This window comes from Pelophylax lessonae (genome assembly GCF_965119305.1).
Source record: "Pelophylax lessonae genome assembly, chromosome: 6".
Taxonomy (NCBI): domain Eukaryota; kingdom Metazoa; phylum Chordata; class Amphibia; order Anura; family Ranidae; genus Pelophylax; species Pelophylax lessonae.
Genome location: NC_138773.1, coordinates 268,949,022 through 268,974,413, shown reverse-complemented (window position 1 = coordinate 268,974,413; position 25,392 = coordinate 268,949,022). Strand labels below are relative to the sequence as shown.

General features: G+C 41.1%; 1 protein-coding gene across 6 annotated transcripts in view; it reads right to left on the bottom strand.

Annotated features, from left to right (window-relative positions):
- The window catches only part of RBMS1 (RNA binding motif single stranded interacting protein 1), a 532,988-nt gene that overhangs the window by 241,503 nt on the left and 266,093 nt on the right, over window positions 1-25,392 (bottom strand). Inside the window, exon 1 of one of the 6 annotated variants that reach the window (XM_082261036.1) lies at window positions 8,489-8,840. The exons of 4 other annotated variants lie outside the window; for them this stretch is intronic. In XM_082261036.1, coding sequence (XP_082117162.1) covers window positions 8,489-8,539 — 51 coding nt within the window. In that variant the 5' untranslated portion in view covers window positions 8,540-8,840. Of the gene's footprint in view, window positions 1-8,488; window positions 8,841-25,392 lie in introns of those variants that run through there. One more of the 6 variants, XM_082261037.1, reaches the window with a different exon arrangement.

The window sequence follows — 25,392 nt, the reverse complement described above, 5'->3', positions numbered from 1 at the left end:
GGTTTACTGTAATATATATATATATATATATATATATATATATATATATATACACACACACACACACACACACACACACACACACATAATTATATATATATATATATATATATATATATATATATATATATATATATATATATAATGTCATTAATTTGCAACTTAAGGATCCTGCCATTAGGGTCTTAGTTCAGGCACCTCCTGTCATAGGGTGACAACTCTGTCACGATCTACATCTTATTAAAGTGTTAATCTTTATTTAGAAAAAAGTACGAGCAATGAACAGCATAAAAAAAAAAAAAAAAAAAAAAGAAGTATGGATAAAAGTTCTCCAGGCTTAGAAGAAACAAGGATACATTTAGAAACATTGAAGTCGGACAATTTCCTACAAAGAGAAGACTTCCTGTCTAGTAATCCCATTGAAGGACGGTGCAGGCAGCCTCAGATAAGCCTTCTTTAACCTAAAATGGCTGATAAGATCCAGCAATGGTCTGCATTTATCACCCCATGCTTTATACCGATAGGGAATACAGACAATTCTTTCATCTACATACAAATGTTTATAGCTGTGGTACATAAAAGGTAAGTTTGAATAGACAGTTGTAATCAGGGCCCAGCAAATTCTTCCAAAATCCAAATGGGGAAAATAAAGACAATTTATTTATATAAATCGGCTCCTGGATATATATATATATATATATAAAAAAAAAAAGAAGCAGTGTACTGAAATTCTGGAAGGCTCTGCATGGGGCTGGGTGCCAATGTTGGGGGAGTGGAGAGAGAAGGTTCAGGAGAAACACTCATAACCCACAAACATTTTCTGGAAGCAAAGGCCCTGGAGAATAAAATACTGGCTGTTGCGATTCTTGTATGCCACGTTATATTCAGGAAAATATACACTCAATTTAATTTTGGTGCACACAAAACAATACAATGTCCACATTTTTAAAAAAAATATAAATGATACATCAAGTAAATATTTAAAACTTGCACATGTCTGTAAAATGGCAACAAAATATGGTACTTAAAATTATCCATAGGCAATGCTTTAAAAGCCTTTACAGGTTACCAATTCAACGTTAAACCTGAGGGCTAGTGGTAGAATTATTGCTCTCACGCTGACATTCATGATGATACCTTACTTGTGGTACAATCACCATCTACATACACTTGCAGGACCCACATGTGTTTGCATTTGTGCGCAAATACAGGGATGCTTTAAGTTTTTGAATTGTATTTTTTTTTTACATTAAAATGTTACTGCCACCCCAAGGCATGAATACTCTAATGGAGAGATCAGGGGTCTAATTAACCCCTAAAATCCTCATCTGCCCTCCAAGGCTGCCAATCAGCTTCATTTGTCACATTGGGGGAATGAATGGCCCTCCATCTTCTCTCTGGGCAGCCAGCCCAAACATTTATAGCAGACTAAAGCCCCGTACACACGTACCGATGGTTGGCTTACAAATGTTCCTCTTTTCTCCCCGGGATGTCGGTGTCTGCTGAAAAGTGCAAAGACAGCACAAGGACAGCACAAGAATTTTGTCCGCCGACTGCAGAAGTGATGTCATGTAATGGTTAACTTTCCCTGTGTTTTCTATTTTCTGAGCATGCCCAGTCTTGCAAATCTGCGGTCTGTCGGCCGAATTGTGTACTGACAGGCGAACAATCGTCCGTTCTGGTGTCGGCATACAAATATTTTCATGTTTGCACGAAAGACTTTTGTCCGCGGATTGTGCGCAGACATCTGTCGGAGGCACCATACTAACACGCGTACAATCGGCAGATCCTTCGTCCACCGACGTTTGTATGCCGACGATCGGTACGTGTGTACGGGCCTTTAGGCTTGGATCACGACTTCATACAAGTCTATCACTGGGCTTAAAAACTAAAAAGAAACACGACAACCATCAACCAGGATCATGACCAGCAATGATCCTGGTATAACCGCTTGCTCTCAAGGCCATCTATATATGCTCTATAGACAGAAAGTAGTCAAAGGTAGAATCCCAGGATAAATCCAACTAGTCGTCAAAAATGTCTCCTCCAAATACCTATGCTGACTAGCCTGTGTAAGAAAGATCTGTATACTTACCCCATTTCAGCTTGCTCAGGTCAAGTCACATGATCCCCAGTGTCAGCCAGCAATGGCTGTAGGGAAGAAGAGAGCACTCGCCATTGGCTGGTGAATCTGGATCACCGACTTCTCACACACAAGCTTAGGGCCATTCTGTTGGCTGTGCTCCCTCCTCTTCCCTGCAGCAGCCGCTGACTTACACAGGGGAGCTGGATCATGTGATCAGAATGGTGCGGGCAAATATACACATTTTTCTGGCATAGGTTAGTCAGCTAAGAATTTGGGGGGGGGGGGGGGGGGTGGGGAAGATTTTTAAGACTATTTTGGTTTATCCTGGAAATCTACTTTAATTGGGGACACACAAGTAAATTTAGTACTAACATATTTAAATCTGAACTCCAGGAAAGAAGAATCCTTTGTACTGCAAATGGGTAAAATTCTCATTTATCAGTATAGTCTCCCCCCCCCCCCCCCCCCAGCAGCCATTGCACTTTTCTCCCTGACGCTCCTGCATGTGGGCGGACTCTCAGCATCCTCACAAACAATTCAAGGCCTGCATTGTACTTGAGGTCAAAAGTGCCTGCGACCGCCGAAGGATGCAGGAACTAAGAATAATGGGCCATACACACTATAAGATTTTCTGAAGACTTTTTCCTTTAGATTTACCAAAACCATATAATATGAGGTCAAACCTAAACACTTTCAATTTGTATGCAATCTGGCAGGCCCTTGCACTACATAGAAAATGTAAATCTGAAGGAAAAAAGTCTTCAGAAAATCTTATAGTGTGTATGGCCCTTTACGATTCCAAGAATCCTTTTAACAGATATCCTAGGCCCGGACTGGACAAATCCCAGAAGTCAATGTTGGTACCCAATTTATGAAGTTCTCTAGTTGTTGAGAATAGGGATAATAGGAGCTGGCTCCAAAATAAAAAAGGCCCTTGCTGGCTGTTGGATTTGACAGATCGGCTCCTGGATTCCATAATAGGTTGTCCACCCCTGCCTTAGGCAGTACCGGGGGAGCCCCAATGCTGTGCCGGAGGATTTCTCTTTTCCCCAGAGATCAGCTTTAAAACTAAAGTAAAGCACAATCTGTTTCACAAAGTTTTCGGCAGCCAAGCAGCCACAATGCACGGTGCCACTAGACTGATGGGTTCTAAACCAACCGAGGTCCCACAACCCGACCCCCCCCATCCCCAGGAAAGGGGTGATAAGGCCCAAGTGGTTGCCATGTCAGCAGAGATGAAAGGCAGTACTAACATCCCCCTGCAGATGCATTTGCCAGGGGTGGGGGGAGTTGGTGAGAGGTGCAGGTGGTGGGGGACCATGGCCAAACACCTGCCTTATACCCACCCTCCCTGTGGCCCCCCTTGCTGTATCCAAGGTTGATGCCACATCCCACTCATGCCCAGCCTCCAATAATGATCCTCCTGCAAGTTCATCTATGGAAGATTTGTTACCACCTTTCCTTCTACACAGTGAAGTTTGGTCATTTTCTTGATGCTCCACCAAGGTCATCACCAACCATGGCCAATTGGTGGCAGTGACAGCCAGTGCATACAAATGACAGGGACTTAACCAGTATGAGCTTATGACCCGCATTTTCCCTTGTTCATGGGAAATAATTGCAATCCTTGGTCCTCATCACAAACAGGGTTCAGTGGCTTACCCACACCTTTTGGATGATCATGAACGAGCAATTCCCAGTAAGAAGTGCTGGTCATGGACAGCCTATGACCAGCACTTACTGGGACTTCCTCATTCATAGGCAAGAATTGCAATCCCCGATACTCATCACAAACGGGGTTCAGCGGCTTACCCACACCTTTTGGACGATCATGAACAAGCAATTCCCAGTAAGAAGTGCTGGTCATGGATAGTCTATGACCAGCCCATACTGCAGTGTTAATTTTGGCAGCAAATTTCAATTTAGTTTTAGTCTTAGTCTTGGGACTAAAACTAAAATGCCATTTTAGTCCTATTTTAGTCTTCTGCAAGTGTTTTAGTTTTAGTCATATTTAGTCATCTAAAACTCCAGTACATTTTAGTCAACTAAAACATCCTACATTTTATAGTCGACTATAACTCATTTTAGTCATCTATAATCGAATGGGTGTCGTTCAATTTGTAATGCATTATTTAAGCATTTCTCTACAATTTCCAAACTCATATACTACTGCTGGACCGGAAGTGAAAAATCTAATATGTTATTTATGGTATTAAGCTTTGAGCATGCACCAGTGATAATTTTGGCAGCAAATTTCGATTTAGTTTTAGTTATAGTCTTTTGACTAAAATGCCATTTTAGTTTTAGTCGTATTTTAGTCTTAAGACTAAAATGCCATTTTTAGTTTTAGTCGTATTTTAGTCTTAAGACTAAAATGCCATTTTAGTTTTAGTTATTTTAGTCATCGGAATTGTTTTAGTCGTATTTTAGTCGACTAAAATTGTGTTAATTTAGTCGACGAAAACGTTTTAGTCGACGAAATTAACACTGCCATACTGGGACTTCCTCATTCATAAGTAAGAACTGCAATCCCAGATCCTCATCACAAACAGGGTTCAGCAGCTTACCCACACCTTTTGGACGATCATGAACGAGCAATTCCCAGTAAGTGCTGGTCATGGATAGTCTATGACCAGCCCATACTGGGACTTCCTCATTCATAAGTAAGAACTGCAATCCCAGATCCTCATCACAAACGGGGTTCAGCGGCTTACCCACACCTTTTGGACGATCATGAAGGAGCAATTCCCAGTAAGTGCTGGTCATGGATAGTCTATGACCAGCCCATACTGGGACTTCCTCATTCATAAGTAAGAACTGCAATCCCAGATCCTCATCACAAACGGGGTTCAGCGGCTTACCCACACCTTTTGGACGATCATGAACGAGCAATTCCCAGTAAGTGCTGGTCATGGATAGTCTATGACCAGCCCATACTGGGACTTCCCCATTCATAAGTAAGAACTGCAATCCCAGATCCTCATCACAAACTGGGTTCACAGGGTTACTCACACCTTTGGGCGAAGAGTAGACACAAATAGATCTGTTCTGTGCTGTCCCGAACATCTAAGAGCATCACAGATCTGTTTTTGCTCGATCTTGTGTGATTGCGCAAACTGGGAAGGCGACATGCTCCAAGCAGAAGCCAGTTGTCTGCCTCTTATGTTGCCTAAATCATCAGCCAAGAGCTGAGAAAAGAAGCTTTTAGATCAATGTCACCAATACCATGTCAGGATGATACACGGGCATTTATTTCTGCCTTTGCATTCTGAATGAATTAAATACGGAAGAGAGAGAGAGTGCGTGTATGCATGTGCTGCTGATTCACAATGACTTCCAGGTCCCTGAATGAGCCATACAGAGCATCTTATCTGCATACAACAGAATTGCTCGAGATTGGCCTGAAAACTCACATCCGCACAGAGAAGAGCTCTTTTCCACTAAGAGGCCTCACCCTTTTTTTTTTTTTTTTTTGGTATGTATTTCACTGCTAACACCCTGTGCTGTGCTGACAACAAATATAACACAGACACACAACTTCCAAGGTGAAGCACTTAATTAGGAGTTACAGGTGGAGTGAAATATTACAGTACACCTTCACTAACAATTTGTCCTTTAGAGTGCAGCAAGGCAGGGTGTGAGAGATACAATGCATTTTTATGGCTTTCCTTTGTTGAGCTGAATGAACGCAAGCAAGAAAACCCCTACGTAATACGCAGGAACAAAAATAAATAAATCTTCTGTACATATTATTGTCAACACCGGCTATTTTATTTTTAAAGATAAACATTAAACAGATTTCTGTTTACCTAATGAAAATGCAAAAAAAATAAATAAAACTTGTTTTCACTTTTTTTGTTTTTGTATACAAGGAAAATACATCGATACAATTGTAGGACGGGTTCAAATATTTGCTGCAGGCTCTTTATTTGTATGAAATCAGGAGAGATATCCTCTGCTTTTATCAAGTAAGCATCTCGTCACTGCCAATTAAACCTTTTATCCTCCAGAGTTCCTCTAAAAGGCTTTACATCTCCAGGACTGAAGGTAGATGTGTGATCGTTAGGAAGAAATATTAGAATGGATCAATCGCATAATATGATCAAGCAATAGAGAGTTTAAAATTAATGAATTTTGTGATCACAAATGAACAGAATTTCTGTTTCTCTTAATACAGAGATAGATCTATTTTACATTTAGGATCACTGGATGAATAAAAAGGTCTCAACAGCTGGAGAGGGTCACCGATGTCATCATGTAAATGACAAGCCAAAGATCAGCCGCACCCCCTCAACCCCCCCACCCCCTGCCTGGAGTGATACACAAGGTCACAGTGCCAGTTACCCTGCATGTATAATCATACCGCCAGGATATAATATGCAATGAACAACCCCCCTACCCCCTCCTTACTGTACATTAAGGAGATCAGATCACACATCATCCACCGCCTATGCAGCCAAGGATATTCAGCTCCTAGTGATCAATCCTAATTCCATACATTGGATTACAAGGATCTCCAAGCAGCTCCATACTTAAAGTACTTGTACTAAAAATCTACTTCTGTATACAACCGAGTTAAACTGTGTCATCGTCACACAAAAAAATAAAAATCTATCGATAGAGATAATATGGAGATATATATATATATATATATATATATATATATATATATATATATATATATATATATATATATATATATATATATATATACACACACACTAATTTATATATATATATATATATATATATATATATATATATATATATATATATATATATATATATATATATACACACACATATATATATATATATATATATATATACACACATATATACATACACACACACACACACACACACACACACAATACATGAATACGTAGGCATTATTCAAACCCAAAAGCCTCCCTCCCTATATTTCCCACAGCTAAGATCTCATCAGATCCCGATCACTCTGCATCTATGCAGGATCACATCTGTCATTGACATACATCTCATCTTCAGTATAGGGTAAAACCCATACACCACCCCAGTTCCTATACAAAGTCACCAGATCCCACATGCACTCCAGGACATTGGAAGATCCCTTCAGCTGAGTGTCCATCACATGGAATAAATCCATTACATGCATATGGAGCAGCGGGTCCACCAGTGTCCAAATGGGACAGTACATGTGCAATCAGGACAGCAGAGTGCTCTGTGCCCACCCAAATCAAAAGAACATTCGATCCCATCAGATCCTGAACACAGTCGTCATTCCTGCTCCTATACAAGAAAATGATCACTTCTGTGAAGCCAGGGCATTAAATCTCATTAGATTCCACTGGGGCAGTACAGGGTCACATCTGGCACCCAAGTCCCATCCCTCTCTCCAAGCAATGGCTTTACATGTATGTGCCCCTGACATCAGACCACAGGAAAGAAAACATCTGCCCAGCTCGGGATCACATATCTCATGTACAGGACAATGGATCACAGCTGTATACCCAGGACAGCAGATCTATATCTAGAACTCTTATTTTAAATCTCATCTGCACAGAAATTACTGCAGATCCCTTGCTCTCTAGATCTCATATGCACAGCCCAGACAACATAAATGTAACCAAGACCCCCCAATCAAATCTCTGTGCTATAGGAGGAATCTAAACCACATCTGTGTAACCAGGAGAGCAGATCTTATTGCCTACAAAGGACACTGGATCACAACTGTACAACCGGGACCCCATCAGATCTTATTGCCTACAAAAGGACAGAGATCACATCTGTACAACCGGGACCCCATCAAATCTCATTACTTACGAAGGACACTGGATTACATCTGTAATACCAGGACCCCACCAGATCTCCTTGCCTAGAAAGGACTCAGGATCACAACTAAACAAGCAGCTGAGCAGACCATCAGATCCCTATTACAGAACATCTGTACACCCATGGCATCAGATCCCTGTGCCCACACATGTGCATCCAGGACAGCAAATCCCATCGCCTCTTACAGGACTAGATCACATCTCTGCAACCAGGAGAGCAGATCCCATCAGATGCCAGTGTCTACAAAGGAGTCCAGATCACATCTATGCCACCAGGGCAGCAGATCCCATACAGAACTGCAAATCACATCTGTTCAACCTGGACAGCAGATCCCAGTGACTTTTCCAAGAGTAGATCACATCTGGAGAGCAGATCCCTGCGTCTACCAAGAGCACTAGATCCCATCAGATCCCTGTGACTTGTAGTTCTCCCAGGACAGAATGTCTTTCTGCCAAAGGCGGACCCTATAGAGAACACATCTGTGCAGCCACGACATCAGATCCCCGGGGATCGGGTGGGGAGGAAGGAGGGAGGGAGGGTTGGGGGGTCCCCGGGGATCGGGAGGGGCGGGTTGGGGAGATCTCTCACCTGCTTCCTATACGGGGTTCTCACAGGGTTGCTGCTACTTGGAAAAATCATCCCCGTTCCGGTGTGGGGTCCCCGGCCGCGTCCGTCCTCCGGCAGCGATGAAGGTAACTTTCTATCTAAGTTTCCCCAAAGTCCGCTCCGGTCTCTCCAGCGGTGGCCGGCCAGTCCCGGGCTACACAGCGCCCACCACCCCGGCTGTGCCCGACCGATGCTCGCCCCCGGTGCTCGCTCTTCCTCCCGATGCCCTCTGCCTGGCGCTCCGCTCAATTGGCCGACTCTGCCATCAAAGAGAATTCATTGATCTGCCAGAGACTTCCCCGCAGAGCCGATCCCACCTACCACGGACCAAACCAAGACTAGGCGACGGGGGGGGAGCACCGCAGGACCAGGAGCCCCGGGGGGGATCGGTGCTTTGTACGGCGGGGACCGGGAGGCTGCAGCCGGAGGAGAAGTCAGGGGACGTTTACCCGGGGTAGAGAGACACAGCCCGCCCCGCTACTCCGGAATGACATGGAGGTGGAGTGATCCGAACTCCCCCCTGGGCTGGGAATGGTCTGCTCCAGCGAGCATACCATACATTCCACAGTGCAGCCATCACCTCCTTCCTGTGCTCAGAGCGGGCGGCTGCATGGAGGGTGCAGGGGGGGGGGGGATCACCTGACAGAGCAGAGCAACAACTGCTGCAGAACCGCTTTATAAGAGATCAGCCAGGGAGGGCAATCTGTACTGACCTGGAGAACTACAAGTCTCAGCATGACACCACAATATCCACTTCTCTGATGTTTTATTCTAGTTTTAATTAAAAAAAAAATGTGTGTATATATATATATATATATATATATATATATATATATATATATATATATATATATATATATATATATATATATATATATATATATATATATATATATATATACACACAATAAAGGGTTTTACTTTATTTTATTTATTTTTTAAATGAAAGCCAATAAAACATCAAAACACTTTTTTTTTTTTTTTTTTTTTTAGAGAATCTTTTAGAGATCAAAAAATCTATCTAGTTTTATACAGCTTAAAAAATAAAAAAATGATATTACATACACACACATTTATGTATTACGTTTTTAAATATTGAAGGTTGGAACCCCAGTCAGGTTTTTACTACTGCCTGTATCCTCCAATGGTGGCCATCCATATCCAGTTAATATATCCCATTAAATATCCACTTACACCATATCTTCCCTTCCGATCAGATTTAACTGGGCCAAGGCAGAAATCTGCATCCATCTGTACCCCAAGACGCTTGGTTCATGGATACAATTGCATTTCATTTAATCAGATGTTGGGGTTGCATGGGGTTAAATAGAGCCACCATCAATAACTCCCAATCATTGATTGAAATCCCCTTCCCCATTGTCCAGTTAATAGTTTGGGTTGTTGAGTACAGATCAATTCTTCCTCTCTCTCCCGATTAGTCGGATAAGAAAATCAATTTTTAGATTGTAAGCACAAAAGGAGCAGGGTCCTCTGATTTCTCCTGTATTGAGTTGTATTGTAATTGTACCATTTGCCCTAACGTTGTAAATCGCTGCCCAAACTGTTAGCGCTCTATAAATCCTGTATAGTAATCATTTATCTAAGCCAGGGTTTCTCAACCAGGGTTCCATGGAAGCCAAGAGTTCCTCCTGAGGTTGCTAGGGGTTCCTTGATTAATGAGACATTCCTGCCTCTCATAAGTTCCCAATGACACCATTGATCTTTTTAGCTATCTGTAAGGGGTTAAACCTTCCCGGTGACCACACATAATAATCATTCTTCCCACTGACCATCACATTAACGTATCATGAGTGGTAGATAAAGTCCTTTTTATCAGGGGTTCTCTGAGACCGGAAAGTTATTTCAGGGGTTCCTCGGTGTTGAAAAGGTTGAGAAAGGCTGATCTAAGCCATCATGGTTGGTGACTAGTGTTGAGCGAACACGGACTGTATTATTCGTGTTCGTACCGAATAATTGGATTTTTGTTACCTGAACACGGACCCGAAAACTTTACTGTATGTTCGGGTTTAAAATCCGTGTTCGGTCATTTTATTTCCTGTTTTGTATGTAATGGCGCGCTTTTAATGGCGGGCTTTCAACAGCCAATCAACAAGAGTTTAACTGGTGTGCCTTAAGCCATCACAGCCATGCCTACTAATGTATTAGTAGCTGTGATTGGCCATCTGAAGCATGTGACCATGTCTTTATAAGTTCGAGAGCCCCAGCGCGCCGCGTCATTCTGCTGTAGTTTAGGGACAGAGCACACATCATACCTGCTGGCTGCTGATTAGGGACAGACAGTGATTCTGTGAAAAATTGTGTCCGAAAAGAATGCAGGGACAGGTCGGAGTGCAGGCAGGGAAAGTTGTTAGAGCATTTTAGGGCGAGGCTGGAGATTAGGCAGGGTCAGTCTTCTACATCGATTTTGCTGTGTGGGGGGTGGTGCAGTGAATGATCTTATTGAGCATATTAGGGACAGGCTGGAGATTAGGCAGGGACAGTCTACATCGATTTTGCTGTGTGGGGGGTGGTGCAGTGAACAATCTTTTTGCCCTCACTTGAGCTCACTGAGGAGGAGGAGGAGGAGGAGGGAGAACATTTTTTTTTTTTTTTATCAGTCTGTTGTGTGCAGCGTTCAGCTATATTTCACTACAGATTGATGTTCTAATCTGCTATTAAAAAAATAATTTAAAGGGGAATTTTTTTAAGAGCACTTCCCATGCTCTTAACTACATTTTGCTGCCATTTGCAGCACTCTAGCCCTTTCTATTGGTGTTTTAGAGCCATTTTAGTGCCTGAAAGTTCGGGTCCCCATTGACTTCAATGTGGTTCGGTGTCCGGGTAAAGTTCGGAAAAAGTCCGGGACACGGACCCAGACTTTTTTTTCCAAGTTCGGCCGAACCCGCCGAACACGGACATCCAGGTGTCCGCTCAACTCTATTGGTGACCATATACATACCGATCTCTTGGAGCAATCCTTCACAGAACCAGATAACAGAAAATTGTATCAAATACTTTCCCTTTCCTGGGGCCAAGCCATTGCAGCATACATGTGATGGTAAGCTGCCATTTTGGCACCAGGAAACTAGGATTAGATCTATGAATTAAAGATCCATTGTGTTTCATCGATCCGTTCTGAGCAAAAAATGATTTTGTGGAAATTATTCTATTAATTGTTGGGGACATGAAATCCCATAGTAGGAAATTGGATGAATCAATACAATCATTAGGTGTATCAATAATATAATCATAAAATGAATCTATATAAATCGATAAGCCCAGGTTCACACGGAGGCAGTTTTGAAATTCTGCAAGTTCAGCTGAACTCGCAAAATTTCAAACCGGCATTTCAGTCTGGCTTCAGGGGTGATTTCACAGACATTAGAGTGGGTTCCTACACAATGTCTATGGAAATCGCCCCCCTAAGTCGCCAAAAGTATTACAGAAACCACCTTTGGGAATCGGTGTGGCTCCGCAAAGTCGACGTCACACGGTTTAGACAGTGTAATTGCCTCCGCTTTGAGCACCAATGTGAACGCGGGCTTCGTGTATGGTGCATTGAATGATCTTTCTGATCATATTTTTCTCCTAGCCATTAATTTGTCAACAATAGGATTGTATAACAAATCAGTGTATGTATGAACACTGATCGATCCATTGGCTTTCCTACTATCAGATTTTAGAACCAGACGGATCGGAATAATTCCCATGAAATTGATCAGTTTTGCTCAAAATCATGGAATGTCACCATTATAGAAAGATCGATCGATCAGTATGATAGTCCATGGTGGTCATACACAGAATGATTTTGCATTGTCAAACGATTTATTGCCTTTGAGGAAAATGCAATTGGAAAGATTGTTCGATGTGTCGTACACTTAGGCTCGGTTCACATTGGTGCGATGCGGGAACCCTGCAAACCCACTGCAGATTCCCACATCGCACCCGACTCGCAGGCAGTTCACACTGCCATATGCAAACTACTGGGAGTGTCAATACAAAGTTCATGACACCCCCAGATCATTCGCATATCGCAGTGCAAACTGTCAATTCGGACAGGAACTGCATCACAGTTCTGGTGCGGACCAAAAAAGGTCCTGCGCGACTTTGGTCCGAATGCGATGTGAATTCACCCATACAATCTGTATGGCTGAATTTGCATCGCACAGACCTCGCATGCGATTTGCAGAGCAGTGCGAATCACATGCGATGTCTGACATCACTATAGTGTGAGCCGGTACTTAATGATCCTATTGATCTATCTACTTCCAGAACAATCAGAATAATCTCTATGAAATCAATAGGTTTTGCTTTAAAATAAATCAATGACACTGGAGGAGATTAACCACTTAACGACCAGCCACGTAGATCTACGTCGGCTGACTTTGCGTGGTTATACCGGGATAATGCCTCTAGCTAGAGGCATCATCCCGGTACCGTTGTTTAGAGCCGACGGTTGGCTTTCCGTCGGTAACGACCGATGCGGCTCCGGAGCCGCTCGATCGTTACCCGGGGGGGCGGGAGGGGACGTCCCCCCCCCCCCCCGCGGCTTTACTCTGGGCTCCCGTCCCACCGGGAGCCCCGAGCACCCAGCCGGCACGTCCGCCGGCTGGATGGAGTCCCGATGAATGCCAGAAACGGCATCGATCGGGTCTCCGATGATGTAACCCGGAGGCGGCGTCCATGACGTCACTTCCGGGTTACTGTGCTGCAGAAGGCGGCAGATTTGAAAAACGGCTGTATGCAAAAATGCAGTTTTCGGCGTTTTGCATACAGGGAAGTGTAGTGGAGGGGTCTAGAGTCTTTTAGACCCTCGATCCCTCCATAAAGTGTACCTGTCACTACATATTGCTGTCACAAGGGATGTTTACATTGCTTGTGACAGCAATAAAAGTGATCAGATTTTTTTTTTTAAAAAAAACCTGTAATAAAAGTTAAAAAAAAAGAAAAAAGAAATAGGAAAAAAATAATTTAGCCGCCCCGTCACCATTAGCTCGCGCACAAAAAAAAAAACGTATACGCAAGTCGAGCCGCGAATGAAATCGCTGTTCAAACCACACATGTGAGGTATCGCCGCGATCGCCAGAGCGTGGGCAATAATTTAAAAAAAGAGCTACACTCTAACTCTAAACTGGTAACCGTTCAATAAATTTAAAGCGTCGCAGATTGAGAGCTCTATTGACCGTAGTTTGTCGCCATCCCACGGGGGGGGCGCAATTTTAAACCGTAACATGTTGGGTATCTATTTCCTCTGCGTGACATCATCTTTCACAATATACAAAAAAAATGGGCTAACTTTACTGTTTAGTATTTTTTAAATGCAGTGAAATGTGATTTTTCAAATTTTTTCCAAAAAAGTGGCGTTTTAAAGACCGCTGCGCAAATACTGCGTGACAAAAAATTTTGCAATGACCGACATTTTATTCTCCAGAGTCTTTGCAAAAAAAAAAATATATATATATATATATATATATATATATATATATATATATATATATATATAATGTTTGGGGGTTCTAAGTAGTTTTCTAGGAAAAAATACTGGTTTTAACTTGTAAACAAAAAGTGTCCAAAATAGGGCTGGGGGTAAAGTGGTTAAGTAAAACCGGAGAGTGCAAAATCTGGTGCAGCTGTGCATGGTAGCCAATCAGCTTCTAACTTCAGCTTTTTCAGTTAAGCTTTGGCAATAAAACCTGGATGCTGATTGGTTTCTATGCAGAACTGCACCAGATTTTGCCCTCTCCAGTTTTAGTAAATTAACCCCAATGGGTTTCTTTTCAAAGATTTGATCATATTGTTCTAATCTGAATAATCAGCCGATCAGATCATTACAGGAGTGTTCACCAGAGGTGTATGGCGCATCGAAGATAATTTTTTTATCGCTTATTGCATTTTTCTCCTGGATTGTAAATGTAGGGACAAAAGACGACTGTAAATAAAACCATTCTGTGCCCTGGAGGACATTTATAACCAAGATTGGCAGTAATGGGAAAATCCAACATTTTGAGTTGTCACCAGAAAAGGAATAATAGAGAGGGAGCATTTCCCTCATCTCCTGTTGTCTCTACAGGACAGGAAGTGAAGGGAAATCTTCCTAAAAAGAGTCACAGATAGCAAAAAAAAAAAAAAATTCATAAAAATTAAAAATGTTTATATATTTTATTATTTATATATTATTAATGTAGCTCACTTTTAAAAAAAATATGATATATAAATAATAATAATAATAAAAAAAAGTATTATTATTATTTTTTTTTTTTTAATTTAAATAGTGAATATGAATGTCTAATGGAAACACATTTGCTAGTCATACATCCCCAAGTTACATAATTCATACCTCATCATATTCCAGAATACTTACAGAATCGCTGCTCAACTGGAGGGAATACCTCCTCTGGGCGATGCAGGGGACATCATCGTCTCGCGAGCACGCTATACCAAAATGGCAACCACTGCAATTTCTAACTAGACTTTGGGGTAAGGCACTCATGGAAGGGCTTTTTGCAGCACAAAAAAAAATAAAGTTTTCCCAACACGCTTAGCAGCTGAACTGCAATTAAAAAAAAATTAAAATGACACAGTCTAAAAATTGACATTAAACTGATGCTGTAGTTGCACACATTTGCAGCTATACGTGGTTTCTGCCCTGCCTCATTGAGGCTCCTCGGTAAAGTGTCCTCCCTCTAACCATATGAGAGTCTCCATATTGAAACAAATATATTAGTGAATAAAATTAGTAGCAGGTATGCTGGAGGCAGGCCATTCCTCCTTAAAGGCACAGGGGCTCATTAGAAGCTCAGCGAGAGCCCAAAGGCTGGGGAACCTTTTTATTGGTTTGTGTTGTACAAAGCCCTTCCATGTTCACCTTATCTAGTTATAAATTGGGGTGGCTGTCATTTTTGTGTAACTTGCTTGATGGAATCAGTGCAGGGACACATTGAATACCTTCAGCTGCCATTGTGCTCTTTTAATGTGTTCCTGTGCCTTTAAGGAGGAATGGGCTCCTTCTAGACATACCTGCCCTTAATTTATGGATTGCTATATAAATGCTGCAAAATGGAAATTCTCAAATAGAAGAGTAAGACCAGCACTTTACAGAGGAGAGGGTGTAACTGCCACGCATTTATTGCAAATGAGAAAATGATAGCGGAAAAAAAAGCTCAAGTGGTCTATTAAGTCTTCTTTGTTTTGTTTTTGCTTTTTTGTAATTTTTCTTTTTGTCTGAATATAGATCTATGATTGTCCCAAGCATGTCTGAATGCAAAAAAAAAAAAACTCTGATTCTATTGCAGATTATTAGTGTCATTTTTTTTTTATTTGCAGACTAGCAGGTAAGTGTGCTGGGAAAACTTTGTGTCCTTACAAGAAATTCTTTAAAAAATTTCAAGTGATTGTAAAGAGTTACATTTATTTTTCTATACTAACAAACATATTATCTACTCTATGCAATGGTTTTTGCACAGAGCAGCCCCGATCCTCCTCTTCTTGGATCTCCTATTGTTGGTCCTGGCTCTTTCTGTTCTTTGAGTTCCCAATGAGTTTCCAATGAAGGCTTTTATTAAAAGGAAATGTGGTATCAAAGGATAAGTTCACCCTTTGGAACATTATATAAACTAGATGTGCATACCTGCCTGTCCTAACAAAGGGTAAAAGATCTGAAGGCTTGGGTGGTGCATTGTATGTTCATGTACTTTTAAACCAATCTGTCCCTAAAATGTGTCCCACAATTGCACATTGAATGCAATAGAAGTTGCCTATAGAATCCTATGTATAAACCTGCTCTAAAGAAACAACTATAAAGTTAGTGTGTATGTGTGTGTGTATATATATATATATATGTATATATATATATATGTATATATATATATATATATATATGTATATATATATATATGTATATATATATATATATATATATATATATATATATATATATATATATATATATATATGTATATATATATATATATATATATATATATGTATGTATGTATGTATATGTATGTGTAATATATATATATATATATATATATATATATATATATATATATATATATATATATATATATATATATATGTGTAATATATATATATATATATATATATATATATATATATATATATATGTATGTATGTATGTATGTATGTATGTATGTGTAATATATATATATATATATATATATGTATGTGTAATATATATATTATATATATATATGTATGTGTAATATATATATATATATATATATAATTTTTTTTTTTTTTTTAATAACTTTATTTGTGATAACCTAATTACATTTTCTATATTTTTTTTTTTTTTTTTTTACTTTTGCATATAACTATATATTATACAATTTAACTTCCCCCATATAGAATATACAGAATTTATTATATAAAAAAAGTGTGTGTTATTTTCAAGTATGTTGGGAGCATATGTTTGGGGGTTCACAGCTGACTGCTTTACATACAGTAACTTTTTTTTTTTTCCAATTTGAATAGTGTAGGGGTAGATTAGAACTATCAGATTTTGGTGTGATGATTTATGTCCCACTGGAGAAATTTTCCTTCACGTCCTGTCCCAAGGACACAACAGGAAGTAAGAGGAAATTTCTTTACTTTTTTGTATAGATGGGTCTAGATTTAGTCAGTAAAGACTAGACCCAGACCACTCCCTTGCAGCTGTGTAGCAACAGATCACTTCTAAAGCTGGGGCAATATTTTTTTAAACTTTCTTTTTTTTTTTTTTTTTTTTGAGGGTCTGAATATGGATAAGTGGAGAAGCAGATCCCTTTCCCTTCATGAAACTGAAGCAACAGATCACTTACAATAGTGATTTATTGCTCAGCGCAATCCAGAAGAAATGGATCACTACAGCATTGCTCTATTGCTGTAGAGAGACTCTATAGACAGAGCTGAAACCGTGCTGCATAGAAACCTATTAGCGTCCAGGTTTTTTTTGCAAAGTTTAATGGAACAAGTTGCAGTTAGAAGCGGATTGGCTACCGTGCACAGCTGTACCAGATTTTGCACTCTCCAATTTGAGTAAATCAACCCCACAATGCTGGCATTTTTGCTGTTTTTTTTTTATATGACAATACACATCCTAAAAATTCAAAATGCTAAAGATATCTAAATTGCCTGTAAAAAAAAAAAGAAAATACAAAACCCACTGGGAAAAGGCATAAGCCGCAACCTGCATAGGTATAAACCTAGTCTTAAGTGGATAAATCCTGTAATGGTTTTAGATTTCAGCTTTCCAAACACTCCCCCCAGTATCCTGGCTTAGGGTGGCTCCATCCCCTTGCAGGGTCCCATGGAACCCCCTCTGCTTGCATGTTCCCAGCTGGGACTCTCCATGCTGTATGCATCCACATTGTCAGATCCCAGTCACAGTGACAAGTCACAAAGATAAAAAGACAAGGCGCCGCTAAGTGCAGTAGGCTCTGAGTATTTATTAGGTAAAAGTATAAAAGCACTCACATTTGGTAAATGTGACATGGGCATAGCAAAGATCTGTCTGGAGTCTTCCTATCCGCTGTGCTGAGTGGTTGACAAGCCACTCTCCTCCCCTCACCTCCAGCAGATTGACAGCAACTGGAGCCTGTGCTGTCCATGTGACTAGTAACCAATGACATGCTCCATGTGTACCATCCTAGTATCTGAATGTTCGAGGGGGGATGACAGAGTGCTCTGCAGCCAGCTCCAGTGATCATTTAAAAAATAAGTATTAGTCAGGGGAAAAAAAAATATATATACTGTGGACTGTTTCCCTCCCTATACAGAATCTATTCATTAAAAAAATGCTGTGTTTCTAGTTTAACTGCTTGTGTACCAGCCTGCAATACCCCTTCACTGCTAGACCATTTTTCAGTGCTTTGGTAGTTTGACTGACATATACGCCATCAGACAACACTGTACCCAGATTAATTTTATATAATTATTTGAGACAGAGCTTTCTTTTGTAAGTATTTAATAACTATTGGCTTTTTTTTTTTAAATAAAAACAAAAGAGTAAAAAGTTTGGAACAAAAACCCTTGTTTTCCTTACTTTTTGTTCTAAAACATGTCAAATAAAAATTGCAGGGCATTACCAAAATCCCAATAATGACTCCTTTCTAAAAAATAGATCCCTCAAGGTGATTTCAGTTTTTGCAACTTTTTTTTTTTTTGGAAATGAAGTGTCCTGGTACTGTGATGGTGTTAAAACTTTGGGTCTTGGTAATGATGCACTAAATACTGTACATTTTTTCACAGGTCATAAGCATAAGTTCCTATTTTTAAACCTACAGAGCAGCTGTCCCCAACCTTTTTACCCCAGAGGAACCCTTAAAGTAAGTTTCAGGTCTCAGGAAACTCTTACTAAAACCAGTTCATTAGGCATCAATGGGAAAAATGACCCTTACATTGGCGATCAAAGAGGAATAATGCAGCCTTTTATAGTGGGGGTCAGAATGTCACCCTTACATACAGCTAAAAGTATAATTGGTGTCATGCTGCTGGCCTTACCAAATGGTGTTGGTCCTGGAATTATGCATGAAAGGGGTGTCAATAGGCCACTGCTCAAGGAACCCCTTGCAACCTCTGGAGGGACCTTAAGCCTGGTACACACAGGCAGTTTTTTTGTTTTCGTACAACCCAGCAGGCTGCATGGAAGAAAAAAAACCTGAGAAGCTCTCTGTACTAACTATGCAAAGTTAGTACAGCAATCTCCTCACTGAGCTATTGTGCTCTGATAGGGGGGCTACTGCCCCACCCCCCCCCCCGCCAGAACCCACCGGTGAACACTTGCAGCCATTATGAGCACTGATCGGATATCGATCGGCAGCTGTTTTTTTCTAGTATGCCCATTTGACAGAAGCCGGACAGGCTGCTGTACACATGGGCCGAATGTTGGCCGGTTTCTGTTCAGCAGGACATGGCTGTTATTTGGCCTGTGTGTGCCAGGCTTTAGGGTTCTACAGAACCCTGGTTGAGAATAGCAGCTATAGAGAGTATGGGGATGGAGGTATGAGCAAGAAACCCCTATGGCTGTATATCTTGGCCAAGGTTTTCAAGACCGGCAATCATTCCTTCCTCTATTACTGGAGTGATAGGAATCTGCCGCCACCATAGACCTGAGACGATTGCCTTTATCAGTCTGAAAATGGGCAGATTAGGTGACTCCTCTTCCATGTCTGTGCCCAGTTTTTAGTCGTAGATTGCACTTCGTCCTGTGCCTGACACTCTGCCTCACTGCAAAGCTTATGGAGCAGCTGTAGGTTTTACTCTAGTGAACTCCAGGGTGGCCTGAAAGCTGAAAATCACAGAGCTTAGCAGAGGTGGGGGCAGATACCGTCAAGGACACGCTGCTCTTGGTCACCGCTTAGCTGAAGCCACACATAACACAAGGGTCATCAGTTTCATTCACACTGATGCTCCTTGCCATATGTTCAAGCTTTACCTGTGTCAGCTGATGTAAACCCTCCCCGCTGACATATGTAAAAAAGGTTAACTCTTCTTTCCAAGAAAGGAATTCTGCTTACTGTCTAGCAAGATTAACCACTTCTGGACTGGAAGGTTTTGCCCCCTTAATGACCAGGCCATTTTTTGCAATTTGGCACTGCGTGACTTTAACCGGTAATTGCGCGGTCATGCAATGCTGTACCCAAATGAAATTTATGTCCTTTTTTCCCACAAATAGAGCCTTCTTTTGGTGGTATTTGATCATCAATGCTGTTTTTATTTTAGGTACTTATATAACGCAGTCAATTTACGTAGCGCTTTACTTATACATTGTAAATTCACATCAGTCACTACCCTCAAGGAGCTTACAATCTAAAGTCCCTAACTCACATTCATACATACACATACTAGGGCCAATTTAAACAGTTCAATTTGGTTGGTCGCTGACTGGTTGGTAATGCCCCGTACACACGTGCAGATTATCTGAAGACTTTTGTCTGTAGACTTACCAAAACCATATAATATGAGGTCAAACCTAAACACTTTCAATTTGTATGCAATCCGGCAGGCCCTTGCACTACATAGAAAAGGTAAATCTGAAGACAAAAGTCTTCAGATAATCTGCACGTGTGTACGGGGCATAAGTTGTGACTGGAAATCTCTTGGTTTTTTTTGATCTGCGTCCACCCTTCCAGTGCTCCTTTACACTAAGACCAGTTATAGGTGGAGGCGGTGACCACTTTTTGCATTATTGATATCTATATTGAGCCAGGCAACGCACTGACACCTTTGCCGCCATTGTGCGATGTGCTGGGTGTTCAGTGTGACCCTGTGCCTTTAAGGAGGGATGGGCTCCCTCTAGTCACCTGTCCTCCATCTATCCCATTAGATGCATGTGCTCCCATCGTGGAGACTCTTTAAATTGTAGAGTTAGGGACTGCAGATCACAGAGTGCCTTGCCGGGGCCTGCAGCTTACGCATGTATTTGCAAATGTGTGCAACCAAACCCCTGTTTTTTTAACGCATACTGCTAGACAGTTCAATTCGGTTGGTCGCTGACTGGTTGCTAAGTTGTGACTGAAAATCTCTTCGTTTTTTTGATCTGCGTCCGTCCTTCCAGTGCTCACCGCTAAGACCAGTTATAGGTGGAGGCGGTGACAACTTTTTGCCCAATTTAGACAGGAGCCAATTAAGCTACCAGCATGTTTTGGAGTGTGAAAGGAAACTAGAGTACCCGAAGGAAACCCATGTGGGCACAGGGAGAACATGCAAACTCCAGGTAGGAAGTGGTTGGGATTTAAACCAGTAACCCTTGTGCTGCTAGGCCAAAGTGCTAACCACTGTGCTACCCCTATTTTTTTGTGATAAAAACAAAAAAGGACAGAAAATTCAGAGAAAAAATAATCCAATAAACTCAATTTAACTCAATATAAAAAATGATCCAATAAACTCAATTTTTGTCATACATTTAGGCCAAAATGTATTTAGCTACATATCTTTGATAAAAAAAATCTCAATAAGCGTATATTTATTGGTTTGTGCAAAAGGTTATAGCGCCTACAAACATTGGTGTATTTACTGGAATTTACGCAGCTTTTACTTTCTGACTGCCTATCTCATTTCTTGAAGTGGTAAAATGGCAGGGCAGTACAACCCCCCCCCTCAAATTACCCCTTTTTGGAAAGTAGACACCCCAAGGAATTTCCTGAGAGGCATGCTGAACCCATTGAATATTTACCGTATATGTCAGCGTATAACACAGACTTTTTCCTCCTAAAAATGGAGGGCAAAACAGCAGTGCATGTTATACGCCGACATGTAAAAAAAAAAAAAAGGCCAGGCAGTGCTGAGAGGCAGAGGGGGGCGGGCTGGGCCAAGCAGAAGGAAGGACGAGCAGTCGCTGTCATTGGAAGTCCCGCCTCCTATGATAGACAGCACAGTGGCCCAATGCCGGGACGTGTGACATCTATCATAGGCGCCGGGACTTCAGATGACAGCGGCCCCTCGTCCTCCCTTCTCCTCGGCCTGGCCTGCCCCACCTCCACTCTGTGCAATGGCGCTGGCGAGGCAGCAATACAGGACATGGTGCTGGCGAGGTTGCATTGCTGGACACTACGCTGGCGACGCTGCATTTATGGACACTGCGCTGATGAGGCTGCATTCATGGGCACTGGTGAAGCTGAATTTGATTTAAAAAAAAAAAAGTTCTGAGTTTAAAGCTGTTTATTTCAAATTTAAGCTTTTTTCCTAAAATGTCTCTCCTGAAATTAAGGTGCGTGTTATACACCGATAAATACAGTAATTTTTTTGTCACAGGTGCTTGAAAGATGAAAAAAAAAAGTGTGTATATATATATATATATATATTTTATGCACAGAGTTGGCATTGAAATATGTTGCTCACGCATGCCATGGCTATATGTGAAATGACACCCCAAAATACATTCTGCTGCTTCTATGGAGTATGGGACTACCCCATCTGTGAGACTTTTTGGCAGTCTAGCCACTTACAGGACCCTGAAAACCAATCACTGCCTTCAGGCTTTCTAAGGGTGTAAATTGTTGATTTCACTCCTCACTACCTATCACAGTTTCGGAGGCCATGAAATGCCAAGATAGCACAAACCCCCCCCCCCCCCCCCCAAATGACCCCTTTCGTAAAGTATACACTCCAGGCTATTTGCTGAGAGGCATGGTGAGTATTTTGCAGCTCTCACTTTTTGTCACAAAGTTTAAAAAAAAAAAAAATTCCTTTTCTTTCTTAATTTTCCAAAACAAATGAGCACTGCAAAATACTCACCATGTCTACTTTCTAAAATGGGGTCATTTGGGGGGCTTTGTGCTATCTTGACATTTCAGAGCCTCCGAAAATGTGATAGGTAGTGCGGAAGTAAAACAAACAATTTACGCCCTTAGAAAACCTGAAGGCGGTGATTGGTTTTCGGGGTCCCGTGAACAGCTAGGCTCCCAAAAAGCCTCACACATGTGGTATCCCTGTACTCAGAAGAAGCAGCAGAATGTATTTTGGGGTGTTATTCCACATATACCCATGGCATGCGTGAGCAATATATCATTTAGTGACAACTTTGTGTAAAAAGGAAAAAAAAAAACGTAATTTTCCTGAAACTTGTGGCAAATATATAAAATATTAATATAATAAAATATTCCGATTCACCATGCCTCTCAGCAAATAGCTTGATGTGTCTACTTTCCAAAAAGGGGTCATTTGGGGGTTGTTTGAACTGTACTGGCATTTTATGCCCAATATTAGAAGCTTATGCCACACATAACCCACTCTTCTAACCACTTGAAGACCAAGCCTTTTCTGACACTCTTTGCTCACATGAAAAAAATATTTTTTTTTTCCTAGAAAATTACTTTGAACCCCCAAACATTATATATTTTTTTAAAGCAGAGGCCATACAGAACAAAATGGTGGGTGTTGCAATTTTTTTTGTCACCCGGTAATTGCACAGAGATTTTCCAAAAGCTATGTTTTTGGGGAAAATTTTTTTTTTTTTTAAATGTAATGCATAAATACACTATATATATATATATATATATATATATATATATATATATATATATATATTGCCCAATTGTTTGGTAAACTATAAAAGATTATCTTAGGCTGAGTGCATAGATACCAAACATGACATCATGCTTTAAAATTGCGAACGCCTGTGCAGCAGCAACAAACTGTACACTTTTGAAAGCCTTTAAAAGCCTTTACAGGTTACAACTTTAGATTTACAGAGGAGGTCTACTGCAAGAATTACTGCTCTCGATCTGATGTTAGCGGCGATACCTCACATGCATGCTGCAATTGCTGTTTACATAGGACACCAGACCAATGCTTGCATTCGCCTTTGCGTGCAAACACAGGGGGACAGGGGTGCTTGAATTTTTATTTTTTAAATTATTATTCATTTTGCTTTTTTTTTTTTTATTTTGACACCTTCACTTTGGGCACTAATAGGAGACACAGATAAGGCAGCACTGATTGGTGGCACTAATGGGTGACACTGATGGGCACTGATGGGCAGCACAGAAGGCCACTGGTAGGTGGCACTGAAGGACACTAATAGGTGACACTGATAGGTGGCACTCATGGGCAATCCGATTCATGTCAGAACTGACAGTTTGCACTTCAATATGCAAACTAATCTGGGGTAACTTTGTATTGACACCCCTAGCGATTAGCATATGGCAGAACTGCCTGCGAGTTGAATGCGATGTGGGAACCCAGAGTGGAGTCGCAGGGTTCCCGCATTGCATATTTGTGAACCGGGACTGATGGCTCATGCATTTTGCGTTTTTGTATACAATGTAAATAGGAGGTGTATTCCCCCCCCCCCAGGAGACACAGCTGCTGCGTATAGCCACCCATGGTAATGAATGGCTTTAAACAGGAATATGCTGGTAAATGATTATCCCGCACATGTGCAAAGCAGCATACCCCTGGACTTTCTGCACCTGATGGGCTCTTTCCAGCACATGTGCATACTTATGTATGAGTACCCCCACTCAATGTTTGCACCTGAAACCTCTTGGGGACATCTTGGGGTGCGATCTCTGCGCCCAGTTCCTAGGCCTGCACCCCTGCTGTTGGGTTTCTACCCACTCTTTTAGAGCTTTATTTATTTTATAGGAGAATGTAGCAGTAGCAGCTGGAATACACAGAGGTGGACTGAAACTTCTAGGTGGACAGATGTGGAGAATATGGCAGGAGATCAGGAAACACTAAAATAATACTTTTGGGTGGATTGATCATTTGGGAACATGGAAGGGTCTGAGATACAAATTTGGATCCCTTATGGTAAATATAAAAATGTCACAGCTGCTGTTGTTAAAGCAGACCTCCAGCCAAAAATAACAAGATAAAGATGAATTCTCCATTAAAACATAAAATAAAAACCGCTTTTGCTGCAATTTTTACCTTCTGGCTAGGGATTTCCCCAACAGTGCTCATTTCATAGTTACATAGTTACATAGTAGTTGAGGTTGAATAAAGACATCAGTCCATCCAGTTCAACCTGTGTAGGTGTGTGTGTGTGTGTGTGTGTGTCAGTGACGTGATCATTTCCCATAACCCTGACTGTTGTGATCTGTGAGATGTACGTCCAAGAGTCTTTTAAAAGTATCCATACTCCCCGCAGTTACCACCAATTGTTGAAGAGAGTTCCACATTCTCACCGTCCTTACAGTGAAGAACCCCTTACGCAGCTTAAGGTTAAACCACCTCTCCTCTAATCTCATTGTGTGGCCACGTGACTTCTTACACTCCTTGAGTCTAAATATTTTTTTTTCTATGCTGGGATCACCGTTGAGGTATTTGTAAATCGCTATCATGTCCCCTCTCAGGTGTCTCCTCTCCAAGGAGAATTAGGCGCTTGTAATCGCTCCTCATAATTAAGGTCCTCCAATTTCTTTATTAGTTTAGCTGCC